Source organism: Bufo bufo, chromosome 1, assembly GCF_905171765.1.
Source record: "Bufo bufo chromosome 1, aBufBuf1.1, whole genome shotgun sequence".
In the NCBI taxonomy this organism is placed as follows: domain Eukaryota; kingdom Metazoa; phylum Chordata; class Amphibia; order Anura; family Bufonidae; genus Bufo; species Bufo bufo.
In genome coordinates, this window is record NC_053389.1 from 688287018 (window position 1) to 688303385 (window position 16368).

Consider the following 16368-nt stretch of genomic DNA (forward strand, 5'->3'; position numbering starts at 1 on the left):
CGCAACGCAGGCCCCATAGAAGTTAATGGGGCTGCGTGAAAATCGCAAGCAAGTGCGGATGCGGTGCGATTTTCACGCACGGTTGCTAGGAGATGATTGGGATGGAGACCCGATGATTATTATTTTCCCTTATAACATGGTTATAAGGGGAAATAATAGCATTCTGAATACAGACTGCTAAGTAGAAGGTCAATATAATAAACATTGGTGGCGCAGTGCGCCCCCCCCAACACCCCAATATAATAAACATTGGTGGCGCAGTGTGCCCCCCCAACACTCCAGTATAATAAACATTGGTGGCGCAGTGCCCCCCCAACACTCCAGTATAATAAACATTGGTGGCGCAGTGCGCCCCCCAACACGCCAGTATAATAAACATTGGTGGCGCAGTGCGCCCCCCCATCACCCCAATATAATAAACATTGGTGGCGCAGTGCGCCCCCCCATATAATAAACATTGGTGGCGCAGTGTGCCCCCCCATCACCCCAATATAATAAACATTGGTGGCGCAGTGCGCCCCCCCCATATAATAAACATTGGTGGCGCAGTGTGCCCCCCCATCACCCCAATATAATAAACATTGGTGGCGCAGTGCGCCCCCCCCATATAATAAACATTGGTGGCGCAGTGTGCCCCCCCCAACACTCCAGTATAATAAACATTGGTGGCGCAGTGCGCCCCCCCATCACCCCAATATAATAAACATTGGTGGCGCAGTGCGCCCCCCCCCATATAATAAACATTGGTGGCGCAGTGCGCCCCCCATCACCCCAATATAATAAACATTGGTGGCGCAGTGCGCCCCCCCTCAATATAATAAACATTGGTGGCGCAGTGCGCCCCCCCCATATAATAAACATTGGTGGCGCAGTGTGCCCCCCCCAACACTCCAGTATAATAAACATTGGTGGCGCAGTGCGCCCCCCCATCACCCCAATATAATAAACATTGGTGGCGCAGTGCGCCCCCCCCCACCACCCCAATATAATAAACATTGGTGGCGCAGTGTGCCCCCCCAACACTCCAGTATAATAAACATTGGTGGCGCAGTGCCCCCCCAACACTCCAGTATAATAAACATTGGTGGCGCAGTGCGCCCCCCAACACGCCAGTATAATAAACATTGGTGGCGCAGTGCGCCCCCCATCACCCCAATATAATAAACATTGGTGGCGCAGTGCGCCCCCCCATATAATAAACATTGGTGGCGCAGTGTGCCCCCCCATCACCCCAATATAATAAACATTGGTGGCGCAGTGCGCCCCCCCATATAATAAACATTGGTGGCGCAGTGTGCCCCCCCATCACCCCAATATAATAAACATTGGTGGCGCAGTGCGCCCCCCCCATATAATAAACATTGGTGGCGCAGTGTGCCCCCCCCAACACTCCAGTATAATAAACATTGGTGGCGCAGTGCGCCCCCCCATCACCCCAATATAATAAACATTGGTGGCGCAGTGCGCCCCCCCCCATATAATAAACATTGGTGGCGCAGTGCGCCCCCCCATATAATAAACATTGGTGGCGCAGTGCGCCCCCCCATCACCCCAATATAATAAACATTGGTGGCGCAGTGCGCCCCCCCTCAATATAATAAACATTGGTGGCGCAGTGCGCCCCCCCCCATATAATAAACATTGGTGGCGCAGTGTGCCCCCCCCAACACTCCAGTATAATAAACATTGGTGGCGCAGTGCGCCCCCCCATCACCCCAATATAATAAACATTGGTGGCGCAGTGCACCCCCCCCATATAATAAACATTGGTGGCGCAGTGCGCCCCCCCATATAATAAACATTGGTGGCGCAGTGCGCCCCCCCATCACCCCAATATAATAAACATTGGGGGCGCAGTGTGCCCCCCCATCACCCCAATATAATAAACATTGGTGGCGCAGTGTGCCCCTCCCCCCCCCAATATAATAAACATTGGTGGCGCAGTGGGAAGTGCCAATAAGGGTTAAAAAATAAAAAAATAATTTACTCACCTCCTCCAGTTGATCCGTAGCTGCCGGTCTCCTGTACTTACTTCTTTCTTCAGGACCTGTGGTGACATCACTGTGCTCATCACATGATCCATCACCATGGTAATGGGCCATGTGATGAGCTCAGTGACGTCACCACAGGTCCTGAAGAAAGAAGTAAGTACAGGTGACCGGCAGCTACGGATCAACTGGAGGAGGTGAGTAAATTTTCTTTTATTATTTTTAACCCTCATTGGCACTTCCCACTGAGCCACCAATGTTTATTATACTGGGGGGGGGGGCGCACTGTGCCACCAACGTTTCTTATACTGGGGAAGGGGGGGGGGGCGCACTGTGCCACCAACGTTTCTTATACTGGGGGGGGGGGGGGGCGCACTGTGCCACCAACGTTTCTTATACTGGGGGGGGGCGCACTGTGCCACCAACGTTTCTTATACAAATACAGGAGGCGGGTGCCGGTATCAAATAGCCGGCACCCGACCTTTGTGACAGGGGGCTGCGATCAGCTACAATTAACCCCTCAGGTACCGCACCTGAAGGGTTAACTCAACTGCAGCTGATCGCAGCTCCCTGTCATAGAGGTCGGGTGTCGGCTATTTGATTCCGGCACCCGCCTCCTGTATTTGTATTACAGGTCAGTTATCTTCATTGGTGGCGCAGTGGCCACAGCCCCTCCCCTCCTCCTCCCGTCTCTTCTTATTGGTGGAGGCGGCGGCAGCAGCAGCACAGGGGGGAGGGAGAGACTCCTCCTGCGCTGCTGAGAACGATCATCTCCTGTGCCGCCGCTGTATTGAGCAGAGCTGCGGCGGCGGGTCTAGTCGCAAATGGCGACAAGACTAAAAAGTCTTGTCGCCATTTGTAAATTCTAAGTCGCATTGGCGACCATTTTGGTCGCCATCTGGAGCCCTGATGTGGTGCTGTATTCTCCTATATGTAGTGCTGGCTCACTACTGGGACCTGCGTCTCATCTTCTCAAAGTCCTTTTTTAAAAATGATATGCATTTTAAATTTGGCGACTAAAAAATTGAATTTGGCTCCTAAATTTTTTAGTTTAGGAGCCAATGGCTCCTGGTCATTTTTTTTGTTGTCTGGAGCACTGTCTATCGTGTCTGTGTTTTAGCACAGCTTGGAATAATTATCTTTTTAGTTGCATTATCTGTGTTCGCCGCCGCCTATGAAGTGAAGCCAGCGACCCAAAGCTTTTTCTATGTTCTATGGAACGCAATGCGCTGATTTGCTGCCGCTAACTTGGCACCATCAGCACACTAATAAATATGTTGCACCTTGTTAATAACATTTCTCTAGTCTCTGTATGTATAGGGCTTGTCGCCGCCTGTAAGTGTAGCCGGCCTCTCTAAGTCTCCTCTATGCCCGATGGGATGCGCACACTCCTGTTGGAGTAACCGCCCCTTCATCCAGTGACGCGCTGATTAGCCGCCTTCAACACGGCATCACTAGCGCGTCAGCGATAGCCGTGCCCCCACACACTTCCTCTCAGGCTGTCTGTGACGGGATAATGACGTCACCATAACTCATGCCCCGGGGGGGCGGGCCGTGCGCGCGTCAGTACGCACATTTAAATTGTGGACGGCGATACAAGCCGACTGCCGCCACACGTGCATAGGGAATCGCCACACGTTGCCCCTTCTTGCAGTCACCAGGACCAATGGACCCCCATTACCAGGGATTAGGGTCTGTTTTCTATTAGCCGCACGCTGTCCAACAGCCCTTATTAGGTCCCCTCTTGGTCTTAGGTTATTGCTCCAATATTTTACTTATTAGAATAAGGATTGTGTGTATGTGACACCAATCAATGAGGACACACTCCCTCCCATTCATTGCTAGCCCTTGATCCCCTGATGAGTCCGGGGCTTTAATTTGGCGATGAAACGCGTAGTGAATTAAATTGCTGTGTACCCCCCGAGGTTAGCTCCTGGACGTGCGGCCCCTAGCCGGGCCATAGGGCTCTATAGGCCTGGTGGGGATTTTTAGGGACAGTGAGTCTCATCTGGACCCTACCCCACAAGTAACACTGGCTTCTGGGACTGCGCCACTACACCCAGATGTCTGTCACCCACCGGTAAGACTGTTCCCGTTTATTCTTTTCTGTGGAATTTATACCTGTGTTGGGGTATTGTGTTACCTTGTTCACATGGGTGTAACCATACTACTGTGGTTTCCCATGGTGATTGTCTTTGTTTGGTAATTATGTTGTTTGTGGTGTGCACACTTTTTTGATATTATGTGTTATGTCCGTACTTTTTATCTGAATATTTATTAAACGTTAAGTCTTATAATACGCTACCTCTTCTTCCTGTATATATATCCATTATTGTGGTAGCTGGCGAGTGATATCCATTACTTCTCGCTAGGGATGAGCGAACCTGAACTGTATAGTTCGGGTTCGTACCGAATTTTGGGGTGTTCGTGACACGGACCCGAACATTTACGTAAAAGTCCAGGTTCGGTTTTCGGCGCTTTCTTAGCGCTTTTTGAAAGGCTGCAAAGCAGGCAATCAACAAGCGTCATACTACTTGCCCCAAGACGCCATCACAGCCATGCCTACTATTGGCATGGCTGTGATTGGCCAGTGCAGCATGTGACCCAGCCTCTATTTAAGCTGGAGTCACGTAACGCCGCACGTCACTCTGCTCTGATCAGTGTAGGGAGAGGATGCAGCTGCTGCTGTTAGGGCCAGATTAGGCAGGGATTTATTTACTGAAGTGATCGATATACAGCTGTGTATCATACAACCTCTGCTATTCAATTGCTCACTGTTTTAAGGCTGCCCAGAGCGTTTTTCAGTCACTTTTTTCTGGGGTGATCGGCGGCCATTTTGTCCAAGCTGCCACCAAGTCCATTTAACCATCAATAGTGTTTTTTTTTTTTTTTGCTATATCCTAAATCAGGGGCTTGGCTGTGCTTGCTATTTTATTGAGGGGTGAAATACAATTGCCAAAATAGCAGTACCCTAAATCTGGTGTTTCAGCTGTGGCTAGCCAATTGTAATACTGTCTGCTGTCTGGCAAAGGATATATTTTTTTCTGGGTTGAAATACAATTCCCAAATTAGCAATTCCCTAAATCAGTGGTTTCTGCTGTAGCAGACCAAGTTTAAATCTATCCATAAAAGGGTATATTGCATTGAAGGTGCTGATAGGGTAATCCTCAATAACTTCACACGCTACCGGGCATTTCCAAGTCTAATTCTGTCCGTAAAAGGGATACCTAAATACTAGGCCTACAATTTATATTCAGCTAAATCTGTGGTTACTGCTGTGCCTGTATTAGTGTAATACGGTACCTAAATAGATAGCCAGATAGTGTTAGGTGCCTGTAAAAAAAAAATAAAATAAAAAATACCTCAGGTCCCAGTAGCCGCCAGAATTTACAGCGATATTTGGTGGGGCCCAGTGCCGTTCTAAGGATGGTAAGGCCTGAGCAGGTACAGGCATTAGTCAATTGGGTGGCCGACAGTGGATCCAGCACGTTCACATTATCTCCCACCCAGTCTTCTGCAGAAAGCGCACAGATGGTGCCTGAAAACCAAGCCCATCAGTCTGTCACATCACCCCCATGCATATCAGGGAAACTGTCTGAGCCTCAACTTATGCAGCAATCTCTTATGCTGTTTGAAGACTCTGCTGGCAGGGTTTCCCAAGGGCATCCACCTAGCCCTTCCCCAGCGGTGGAAGACATAGAATGCACTGACGCACAACCACTTATGTTTCCTAATGATGAGGACATGGGAATACCACCTCAGCACGTCTCTGATGATGACGAAACACAGGTGCCAACTGATGCGTCTTTCTGCAGTGTGCAGACTGAACAGGAGGTCAGGGAGGAAGACTGGGTGGAAGACGATGCAGGGGACGATGAGGTCCTAGACCCAACATGGAATAAAGGTCGTCCCACAGACTTTCAGAGTTCAGAGGAAGAGGCAGTGGTGAGACCGAGCCAACAGCGTAGCAAAAGAGGGAGCAGGGGGCAAAAGCAGAACACCCGCCGCCAAGAGAGTTCGCCTGCTACTGGCCACCGCCACCTGGGACCGAGCACCGCAAAGGCAGCTTCAAGGAGTTCCCTGGCGTGGCAGTTCTTCAAACAATGTGCTGACGACAAGACCCGAGTGGTTTGCACGCTGTGCCATCAGAGCCTGAAGCGAGGCATTAACAGAACGAACCTTAGCACAATCTGCATGCAAAGCATGAACTGCAGTGGAGTAAACACCTTAAAAACAAGGAAGTCACTCAGGCTCCCCCTGCTACCTCTTCTGCTGCTGCCGCCTCGGCCTCTTCTGCTGCTGCCGCCTCGGCCTCTTCCTCCACCTCTGGAGGAACGTTGGCACCTGCAGCCCAGCAAACATGGGATGTACCACCAACACCACCACCTGCGTCACCAAGCATCTCAACCATGTCACACGGCAGCGTTCAGCTCTCCATCTCACAAACATTTGAGAGAAAGCTTAAATTCCCACCTAGCCACCCTCGATCCCTGGCCCTGAATGCCAGCATTTCTAAACTACTGGCCTATGAAATGCTGTCATTCAGGCTGGTGGAGAAGGACAGCTTCAAACAGCTCATGTTGCTTGCTGTCCCACAGTACGTCGTTCCCAGCCTCCACTACTTCTCCAGGAGAGCCGTGCCCTCCCTGCACAACCAAGTATCGGATAAAATCAAGTGTGCACTGCGCAACGCCATCTGTGGCAAGGTCCACCTAACCACAGATACGTGGACCAGTGAGCACGGCCAGGGACGCTATATCTCCCTAACTGCACACTGGGTAAATGTAGTGGCGGCTGGGCCCCAGGCGGAGAGCTCTTTGGCGCACGTCCTTCCGCCGCCAAGGATCGCAGGGCAACATTCTTTGCATCCTGTAGCCTCCTCCTAATACTCGGCTTCCTCCTCCTCTTCTTCCACCTGCTCATCCAGTCAGCCACACACCTTCACCACCAACTTCAGCACAGCCCGGGGTAAACGTCAGCAGGCCATTCTGAAACTCATATGTTTGGGGGACAGGCCCCACACCGCGCAGGAGTTGTGGCGGGGTATTGAACAATGAGCCGATGAGCCTCAAGCCCGGCCTGGTGGTGTGCGATAATGGGCGAAATCTCGTTGCAGCTCTGGGACTAGCCGGTTTGACGCACATCCCTTGTCTGGCGCATGTGCTGAATTTGGTGGTGCAGAAGTTCATTCACAACTACCCCGACATGTCAGAGCTGCTGCATAAAGTGCGGGCCGTCTGTGCGCACTTCCGGCGTTCACATCCTGCTGCTGCTCGCCTGTCTGTGCTACAGCGTAACTTCGGCCTTCCCGCTCACCGCCTCATATGTGATCCATACAATACAAAGCCATATTACATCTGTGCAACAAGACATCTTATGCTTCATAACTTGGACATAATGGTCCTATGTTTTACAGATCCATAAATGTTAGTTTTTTCGGGAATTGCATACTAAGTAGCTCACTACGGAACCTGTTATATTAGCTGACAATCAAGGTGCACCAAAACCAGATCTTAAAGGATGCTCGGTGCTTCTAATCCGAGTACCATGAAGCTGAATTCTACATTGCCCTGAAATTTGAAGGCCAAAATCCCAGGAGAAGCAAGTTTTTTTTAGTGTAGTTTCTAACTGGTGGAAGCCACCTCGTCGCTGGTAGATGGGCCCCGACAATTTTGATTTAAAAAAAAAATCTATTTAAAGAGCTTCTAATTTTCATATAGCAAGTATAGCTGTGACATAATTCAGATCTATTTATGTTTTCAATGTCTGCATGTGTGTTTGTGTATAAACCAATGTGCTGCTACTTGTAGTCCTTGTTTGCTTCCAGCTTCCTAAAAAGTCAGAGTTTTCATAAAACATTTTTTTGTAAACATCCATGTTTTGATGTAGTCTAGTGTTGGTAGATTCGGATTTGACTACTTTTGGATGAATCTGAAGCTTGTACATGTGTGTACGGCTCCTGTAGAAGGCAGTTCCCGATGCCGTGCAAGGCATTGGGCAGCCTCTGCACGGCATCGGGCTGCCTTGTGTCGCATCGACTGCATGTATTTTGCGTTCTGCAAAAAACGGATCCACAAAAAATACAGATGATGTCCGTGTGCATTCCGTATTTTGCGAAGCGGAACAGCTAGCCCCTAATAGAACAGTCCTATCCTTGTCCGTAATGCGCACAATAATAGGACATGTTCTTTTTGTTCCTCAACGGACATATGGAAACGGAATGCACACAGAGTAACTTCCATTTTTTTTTTTTTGCGGACCCATTGAAATGAATGGTTCCGCATACGGTCCGCAAAAAAAATAGAATGGATACGAAGTGAAAATACGTTTGTGTGCATGAGCCCTAAGATTGATTATGGACTGTTGTAATTTGCAAAGCTTTTCTGGGTCTAGGGAGACTCGGACGTTTGCAATGCATTCAGAAAGTCTTCAGATGACTTCACTTTTTTCGCATTTTGTTTTGTTGCGGCCTTCGCATATGGTCAGTCCCATATTCAGGATTTGTAGGAAAGGTCAGGTTAAGGGTCTATATACCTACAAGTCCACAATAGAGTTGTGCCTATTTCTAGTACAACCCTAAAAGGCGAGCACCTTTTATCTTTCAATCAATTCATTTTGTATTGAACATACTATCCTATTGTGCGCCCCCCACCCCTTTTTGTTTTCTTTATTCCCCTCGTGACCGAGTGGAATTTAGATTCGCCCGTGGTTGTTTAAGATATTCAGGATTTAGGCTACATCCTGTCATTTCTCAATTGCACCCATTGATTGCTATGTGTAAAATTCTCAAGAAATTTTGTGAAGAATTGCTCCTTTCTATAACTGTTCTCATCTCAAGCCCTCTTTTAACCCCTTTACCCATTATCATGTATATGATCAAAAAGTCGTACGTACCCCAAAAATGGTACCAATGGAATAAAACAGTTCTGTCAGAAAATGGTGATGCAAAAATAAATGTTTTTTTTTTAAAAGTAGAACAGCAAAATAAAAACGATACAAACTTATTTAATTCTAATGACGTCATCTCATTATTTGCACACAGTGAAAACCGTAATATCAAAACCTAAAAAACCTTGACGGGATTGTGTTACAGAGAAATAGTTCAGCTGAATATTGACACATAAAATAGCAAAATTCTTAGCAATGTATGATGGATTTTCAGGTCCTGACGGTGTTAACGTTATTACTTTATGTTCTGGGCACACCAGCATTGTGTCTTCTTTTTATAATGGAGCCAGGGCAGCGATGTCGGATTTGTTGCGGTGAGCCCATTGACTTCTGTTGGGGTTGCAGTTTTTTGATGCTACAAACTGCGCTATTCTTGATTTGAAATCTACAGAAAAGCTTGATTGAACAATCCCTACAGAAACCTTAAATGGGTTATCTCACTTCAGTAAGTGGCATTTATCATGTAGAGAAAGTTAATACAAGGCACTTACTAATGTGTTGTGAATGTCCATATTGCTTCCTCTGCTGGCTGGATTCATTTTTCCATCTCATTATACACTGCTCGTTTCCATGGTTACAGACCACTCTGCAATCCAGCAGTGGTGGTCATGCTTGCACACTATAGGAGAAAAAGTCAGCCTCTCCGGTGGCCGGGACCATGGGAGCGCACATAGACTAGTGCTTTTTCCTATAGTGTACAAGCACGTCCACCACTGATGGATTGCAGGGTGGTCGTAACCATGGAAACAAGCAGTGTATAATGTGATGGAAAAATGAATCCAGGAAGCAATATGGATAATAACAATACATTAGTAAGTGACTTATATTAACTTTCTCTACATGATAAATGCCACTTACTGAAGTCAACGACCAGATGGCTGGCACTCCACATATAAATAAACTTTGGTGCTCAGTGATGGGAAGATATCCCAAATTTATAGGAAAAGGTTAGCGATACAGGTGGACTCAGCATATTCCTACTTATTTACCTATACATGCTCTATCCATCTTTTTCTTGTTAATGGATATATATGTGGTTTGTTTCCTTACATTTTTATGACACTGTAGTTTTGACTGATTATGCATCTTAATTACCCTATGCTGTATGCCCAATAGTCGTTCGTGTTTATATAAGATCAATTGTTATTTTATTTTTTGCTTTATTTTTGTTTTCTGGCTTTTTTTGGTTTTCATTACTGTAAGTTTTAGTTTTTATATTAATTGTGTAAATGTATATCATGTTTTGTAGGCCGTGAACAAGGTCTGGGAAGGACCGAAACATTGGCCATAAATATTGAAAACCTTTTTCCTACTTACTTAAGTCAGACACCCCCTGTAAAGGGGTATTCCCTTCTCAGACAATGGGGGCACATTGCTAGGATATGCCCCCATTGTCTGATAGGTGCAGGTCTTAGCACCTATCGCATAAACTGAGCTGGCAGAGTGGTGGAGGGCGCACTGCACATGCGCCGCCTCGCTCCATTGAAGTAAATAGAAGCGGTGGGCATGCAAGTGTGGTGTGCCCTCCTTCACTTTTTCGGCTCAGTTTACGAGATAGGTGTGGGTCTCACCTCTGGGACCCTCACCTATCAGACAATGGGGGCATATCCTAGCAATGTTCCCCCATTGTCTGAGATGGGAATACCCCTTTAAAGGGAACCTGTCACCTCCCAAAACCATCCCAAGCCACCAGCAGTACCTGCGTGTAGCCAGCAGTGTGTTTCTGACAATGCCTTTCTTCCTGAAGACAGATGCAGTAAAAGTACTGAAAACATATCCCCTGCCCGACGCACTTCTCCACACATGCTTGAAGTCAAGGGGGCAGCGGCCTCCTTGCTTCAAGTCACAGTAACCACGCCCCCTTCCCTGCCCCTTCGCTGTGACTGACAGCTGCCAGTTCGGCTGGCTTTGCCAAACTCTCTGTATTAACGCGCTGTCAGTCACAGCGAAGGGGCAGGAAAGGGGGCGTGGTTACTGTGACTTGAAGCAAGGAGGCCGCTGCCCCCTTCATTACAAGCATGTGTGGAGAAGCGCGCTTGCAGGGGATAAAACAACGTTTTCAGTACTTTTGCTCCATCTGCCTTCAGGAAGAAAGGCATCACAGGGCTCCAGATGGCGACAAAAATGGTCGCCAATGCGACTTAGAATTTACAAATGGCGACAAGACTATTTAGTTTTGTCGCCATTTATGACTAGAGCCGCCGCCGCAGCTCTGCAGTTGAATAGAGCGGCGGGGCACAGGAGCTTATAGTTCTCTGCCCTGCCGCCGATGTTCTATTCAGCAGCGAAGAGAAGGAGTCTCTCCCTCCCCCCTGTGCTGCTGCCGCCGCCGCCAATAAGAAGAGACGGGAGGAGGAGGTGGAGGGGCTGTGGCCACTGCGCCACCAATGAAGATAACTGACCTGTTAATACAAATACAGGAGGCGGGTGCTGGAATCAAATAGCCGGCACCCGACCTCTATGACAGGGAGCTGCACCTGAGGGGTTAACTGCAGCAGATCGCAGCTCCCTGTCATAGAGGTCGGGTGCAGCTTATTTGATTCCGGCACCCGCCTCCTGTATTTGTATTAACAGGTCAGTTATCTTCATTGGTGGCTCAGTGCGCCCCCCCCCCCCAACACCCCAGTATAATAAACATTGGTGGCTCAGTGCGCCCCCCCCCCCCAACACCCCAGTATAATAAACATTGGTGGCTCAGTGTGCCCCCCAACACCCCAGTATAATAAACATTGGTGGCTCAGTGCGCCCCCAACACCCCAGTATAATAAACATTGGTGGCGTAGTGGGCAGTGCCAATGAAGGTTAGAAAAAAATAATAATAATATTAACTCACCTGCTCCAATTGATCGCGTAGCTGCCGGTCTCCTGTTCTTTCTTCAGGACCTGTGGTGACGCCACTGAGCTCCATCACATGGTCCATTACCATGGTGATGTATCATGTGATGAGCACAGTGATGTCACCACAGGTCCTTTGACAGGTCCTGAAGAAAGAACAATTGGAGGAGGTGAGTTAATTATTATTATTATTATTATTTTTTTTAAACCCTCATTGGCACTGCCCACTGCGCCACCAATGTTTATTATAATGGGGTGTTGGGGGGGCGCACTGTGCCACCAATGTTTATTATACTGGGGTGTTGGGGGGGCGCAATGCGCCACCAATGTTTATTATACTGGGGTGTATATAATGTTTATTATATTGACCTTCTACTAAGCATTCTGTATTAAAGAATGCTATTATTTTCCCTTATAACCCTGTTATAAGGGAAAATAATACAGTGAATAGACTTTCATCCTAGCAACCATGCGTGAAAATCGCACGGTTCAACCGGAAGGACGGATCCTGCATTGCGGTATTTTGAATGCCGGATCCGGCACTAATACATTCCTATGGGGAAAAATGACGGATCCGGCATTCAGGCAAATCTTCAGTTTTTTTCGCCGGAGATAAAACCGTAGCATGCTGCAGTTTTATCTTTTGCCTGATCAGTCAAAATGACTGACCTGAAGACATCCTGATGCAAACTGAACGGATTACTCTCCATTCAGAATGCATGGGGATATGCCCGATCAGTTCTTTTCCGGTATAGAGCCCCTGTGACAGAACTCTATGCCGGAAATGAAAAACGCTAATGTGAAAGTACCCTAAAATATTAAGTTTAAATCCCCCCTTTCCCAATTTTACATATAAACAATAAATAAATAAACATATTACATAGCGCTGTGTCAGAAAAGTCCAAACTATTAAATTATTAAAAAATATCTCCTGTGCGGTGAGCATTTGCCATTTTTTTGTCACCTTGTCACCCCAAAAAATAGCATAGGACTGTTCTATTATGGGCCGAACGTTTCATAAAATGCGAAATGCACACGGCTTTTTTTGGTGACGAAAGCGAATCAAAATTTTGGTATCGAAACAACCCTACGCCAATCTGATCGGCGTAGCGTTGTCACGATACCAAAATTTTGATTCAGTTTTGATTTGGCGACTAAAAATTTAATTTGGCTCCTAAATTTTTCAGTTCAGGAGCCAATGGCTTCTAGGTATTTTTTTTAGTCTGGAGCACTGCATCATCAGAAACACACTGCTGGCTACACGCAGGTAACTGCTGGCGGCTTGGGATGGTTTTGGGAGGTGACAGGTTCCCTTTAAGCATGAGCAAATCGAAAAAAAAAAAACTGATACTGTATTACCAGTTTATGTTTGAGTGGCGAGAACACGACTGTTTTGTAAAAACGTAAATGTCCCTAATATATTCATGTAAGAAGTTGTCTTTATTTAAAATTACACTTATTATAAAAAAAATATATAGTCACTTTAGTTTTTCAACATAATTGTTCAAAGGATTCAGGTCTTAAATGTTAAAGGGAAAGCCAAAAGTCAGCAATTGGACTTTGTAAACCACTTTGGTTGTGTTAAAGCTGTTACCGTAATTTGCTTCATGCCCTCCCTACCATTTTGTCCTTCAATCATATGAACCAGAGTACACATTAAAAGCTCTTAGCGACTTTTAGCATTTTAGGGGGGGAAAAAACACGGTGAGTGAAGACTGTTTGCAGGACAATTTGGTGAGTGAAAAATGTGTATGCCTACACATGTAACCAAGTTGGGAAACATAATGGAATCTCAAGGGAACAAGGCAAAGAGCGAAATTCATTCATTCAGTGCAAAATCAATAAATTCTAACATTGTATAAAAAAGAGCAAACAATATTACAAAAGGAGATATTTTTTTCTCAAACTCTCGCTCTACCCTTTATGAAGACAGATATTCTGCATGGTGATATGTGCTCAGATTGGAATACTCCTCATATGCTACAGCCAGGGATGAACTGAGTTACAGAAACAGTCAGCTGTGGAAAGCTGTTTCCGTAACTCCCTTGTACCCCATAAACACTAGATGGTTGTCTAGTCCTGCCAAAAGTGCTGGGTTTAGGATTCATGCACCAGACCAAATCCATTTTACAGTCTGCAAAACACGGATCACTTCTGCATTGCATGCATTTTTTTTTTTTACTTCAGTGGGTCCATAGTGTTCTATTTTTTGCGGAACAGGCACACAGATGCAGACAGCACACTGATGACATATTTTGCATCTGTGTCCGATTCACACTTTTTTGCAGATAGCGCACAAACCCATTCATTTCTATGGGTCCTTTGTCAGTACCTGGCTGCTGGAAGCTACAAAGGTGCGAAAAATGTTGCATGTTATAATCTGTATGCAAGGTGTGGTAAATGATTATTTCTGGATGTTTCATACTGGTCTTGTTTTGTTTCTTTTCAGCCTTCCTTCTTTGTGGTGTATAATATGGTTACCACTGAAGTTATTGCGGTCTTTGAGAACACATCCAATGAGCTGCTAGAGCTTTTTGAAAACTTCTGTGACCTTTTCCGGAATGCTACCCTTCACAGTGAAGCCGTGCAGTTCCCCTGCTCTGCCTCCAGCAACAACTTTGCCAGACAGATCCAGCGGCGGTGAGATGCGCCAATTTGTCTTTTGGTCTTTGCTTAAAGCCTAGGTACACCTTTGGAGGCAATTTTTGTTTACGATTGCATTTTACTCATTTTTGGCTAAAAATAATATTTTCAATTGGCCTTTATTAAATATTGAGCCATTCTGTCGCAAAGGGTTAGCAGTTTTTCTAACTGTGTGACTGGTACTTTCACTTTTTGCAGATCATCTAATAAACCTTATCTTTAAACTACTAAGAGATCCTAAACACTTATTTAAGCGACAGCCGTATCAGTAAGATAAGAACTGAGCTATAATGAGTGTTTATAATGTCTGAGATAAGGAGACCGTCGGCTCCCCAGGTGGCGGAAAAGACAGAAAACCCACAGGCTGCTACTACAGCATCTCAACTCTGTACACAAACAAGGATTTCATAGTTTTAATAATGATCAACTGAAAAAATGATTTGTAGCTCAAAATAAGTACAATGCAATAATAAAAAATGCCACAAAGGTGTGCATAGCCTTTAATGCACATATGCAAAGAGGTATTTCCCATAGACAGAGATCCACCTCGCTAGTCCCACCTTGTGGAAGTGGCTCCCTATGAGTCAAAATCCGAGTCGGATTGTGATTCATAGGGAGCCACCTTTATAAGGTGGTGCTAGTGAACCAGTTCTCTTTCCTTCGGAGATACCTCTTTGAGTATTTTTATTTATTTTTTTCCCATTGAGCATTGCCAATAAATGTCTATACCATGGAGTGCTTACAGTAAGTCTCCATAGAGGGCTGGTCTCTTTAAGGGTCCATTCACACATCCGTATGTGTTTTGCGGATCTGCAAAACATGGACACCGGCAATGTGCGTTCCGCATTTTGCAGACCGCACATCGCTGGCACTGTAATAGAAAATACCTAATCTTGTCTGCATTTGCGGACAAGAAGAGGACATGTTCTATTTTTTTCGGGAACGGAATTGCGGACCCGGAAGTGTGGATGCGGATCCACATTTCCGGATCCGGACAGCACATAGTGTGGCCCCATAGAAATGAATGGGTCCGCCATTCCGTTACGCAAAATGCCGAACAGAATTGCAGAAGTGTGAATGGATTTCATCAGAAAATGACCTGTTGTTTAAAGGGAACCTGACAGCTACAAAATGCACCATAAACCACAAGCATTATCTTATAGATGTTGTCATCATGTTTCTAAAGATGTTTTTGTCTTAGATGTCAGATGTGAATGATCGCTGAAAAAGGACTTTTAATCCCCTGCAGGTCGTATGTAAAGTAGGTTCTTAAAGTCAAGTGGGTAGTGGCTTTCTCGCTTGAAGTCAAGCTCAGCGCGCCCCCCTTCCCTCCCCTTTTTTCTACATAATTTGGACCCCGACACATGTAAAGGCACTTAACACTATTTTTACAATTGGTCTACTGACTATTAATTTGCCCTATTTTAACATGTGCCTATTTTCACTTTAATAAAACTTAACTTTTATTGTGCTAAATGTTAAATCCCTTCCTTGACCATTAATCTATTTCCTTTAAAATTATCAGTTGTGTCTCCGCATTGTTACTAGTCTTATATTATTATACTCCAGCACTGTGATCCTTAGTGCTGTAAAAATGTGGTAAGAATCTGGTAGCCGCGCGCTTAGCTCCTGATTCTTGTTCTCATTTTATATTCTTCCTACCACTTATTGCTAGTCATTTCCTCCTTAATATGCTGGCGTCACTGCTGTGCTAAAAGTCCCTCAACACTGCCCCCTCGACATGTTTCGCCAGCTGCTCTGGCGTTTTCAGGGGATCTGGCAGTGAGCATTTGATAGACATGGCACGGATCCTTTATAGCCTACTGCTATGATGTCATCGCCATTGTCTTATCAGGTACAGTGACATGGTTTGTACATAGTTATTGTTTCTTATTTACGCTCCTATTGGAGCCGATGCGTTGTTTCTCCTCCCCTATTTACCTCCTCCTTCAGA

The 16368-nt window shown here is 46.0% G+C and overlaps 1 protein-coding gene across 3 annotated transcripts in view; it reads left to right on the forward strand.

Annotated features, from left to right (window-relative positions):
- The window catches only part of DET1 (DET1 partner of COP1 E3 ubiquitin ligase), a 64555-nt gene that overhangs the window by 21577 nt on the left and 26610 nt on the right, over window positions 1–16368 (forward strand). For all 3 annotated transcript variants that reach the window (XM_040414171.1, XM_040414172.1, XM_040414173.1), the window contains exon 3: window positions 14221–14411. In XM_040414171.1, the coding sequence (XP_040270105.1) occupies window positions 14221–14411 (191 nt within the window). The remainder of the gene's footprint in view (window positions 1–14220; window positions 14412–16368) is intronic.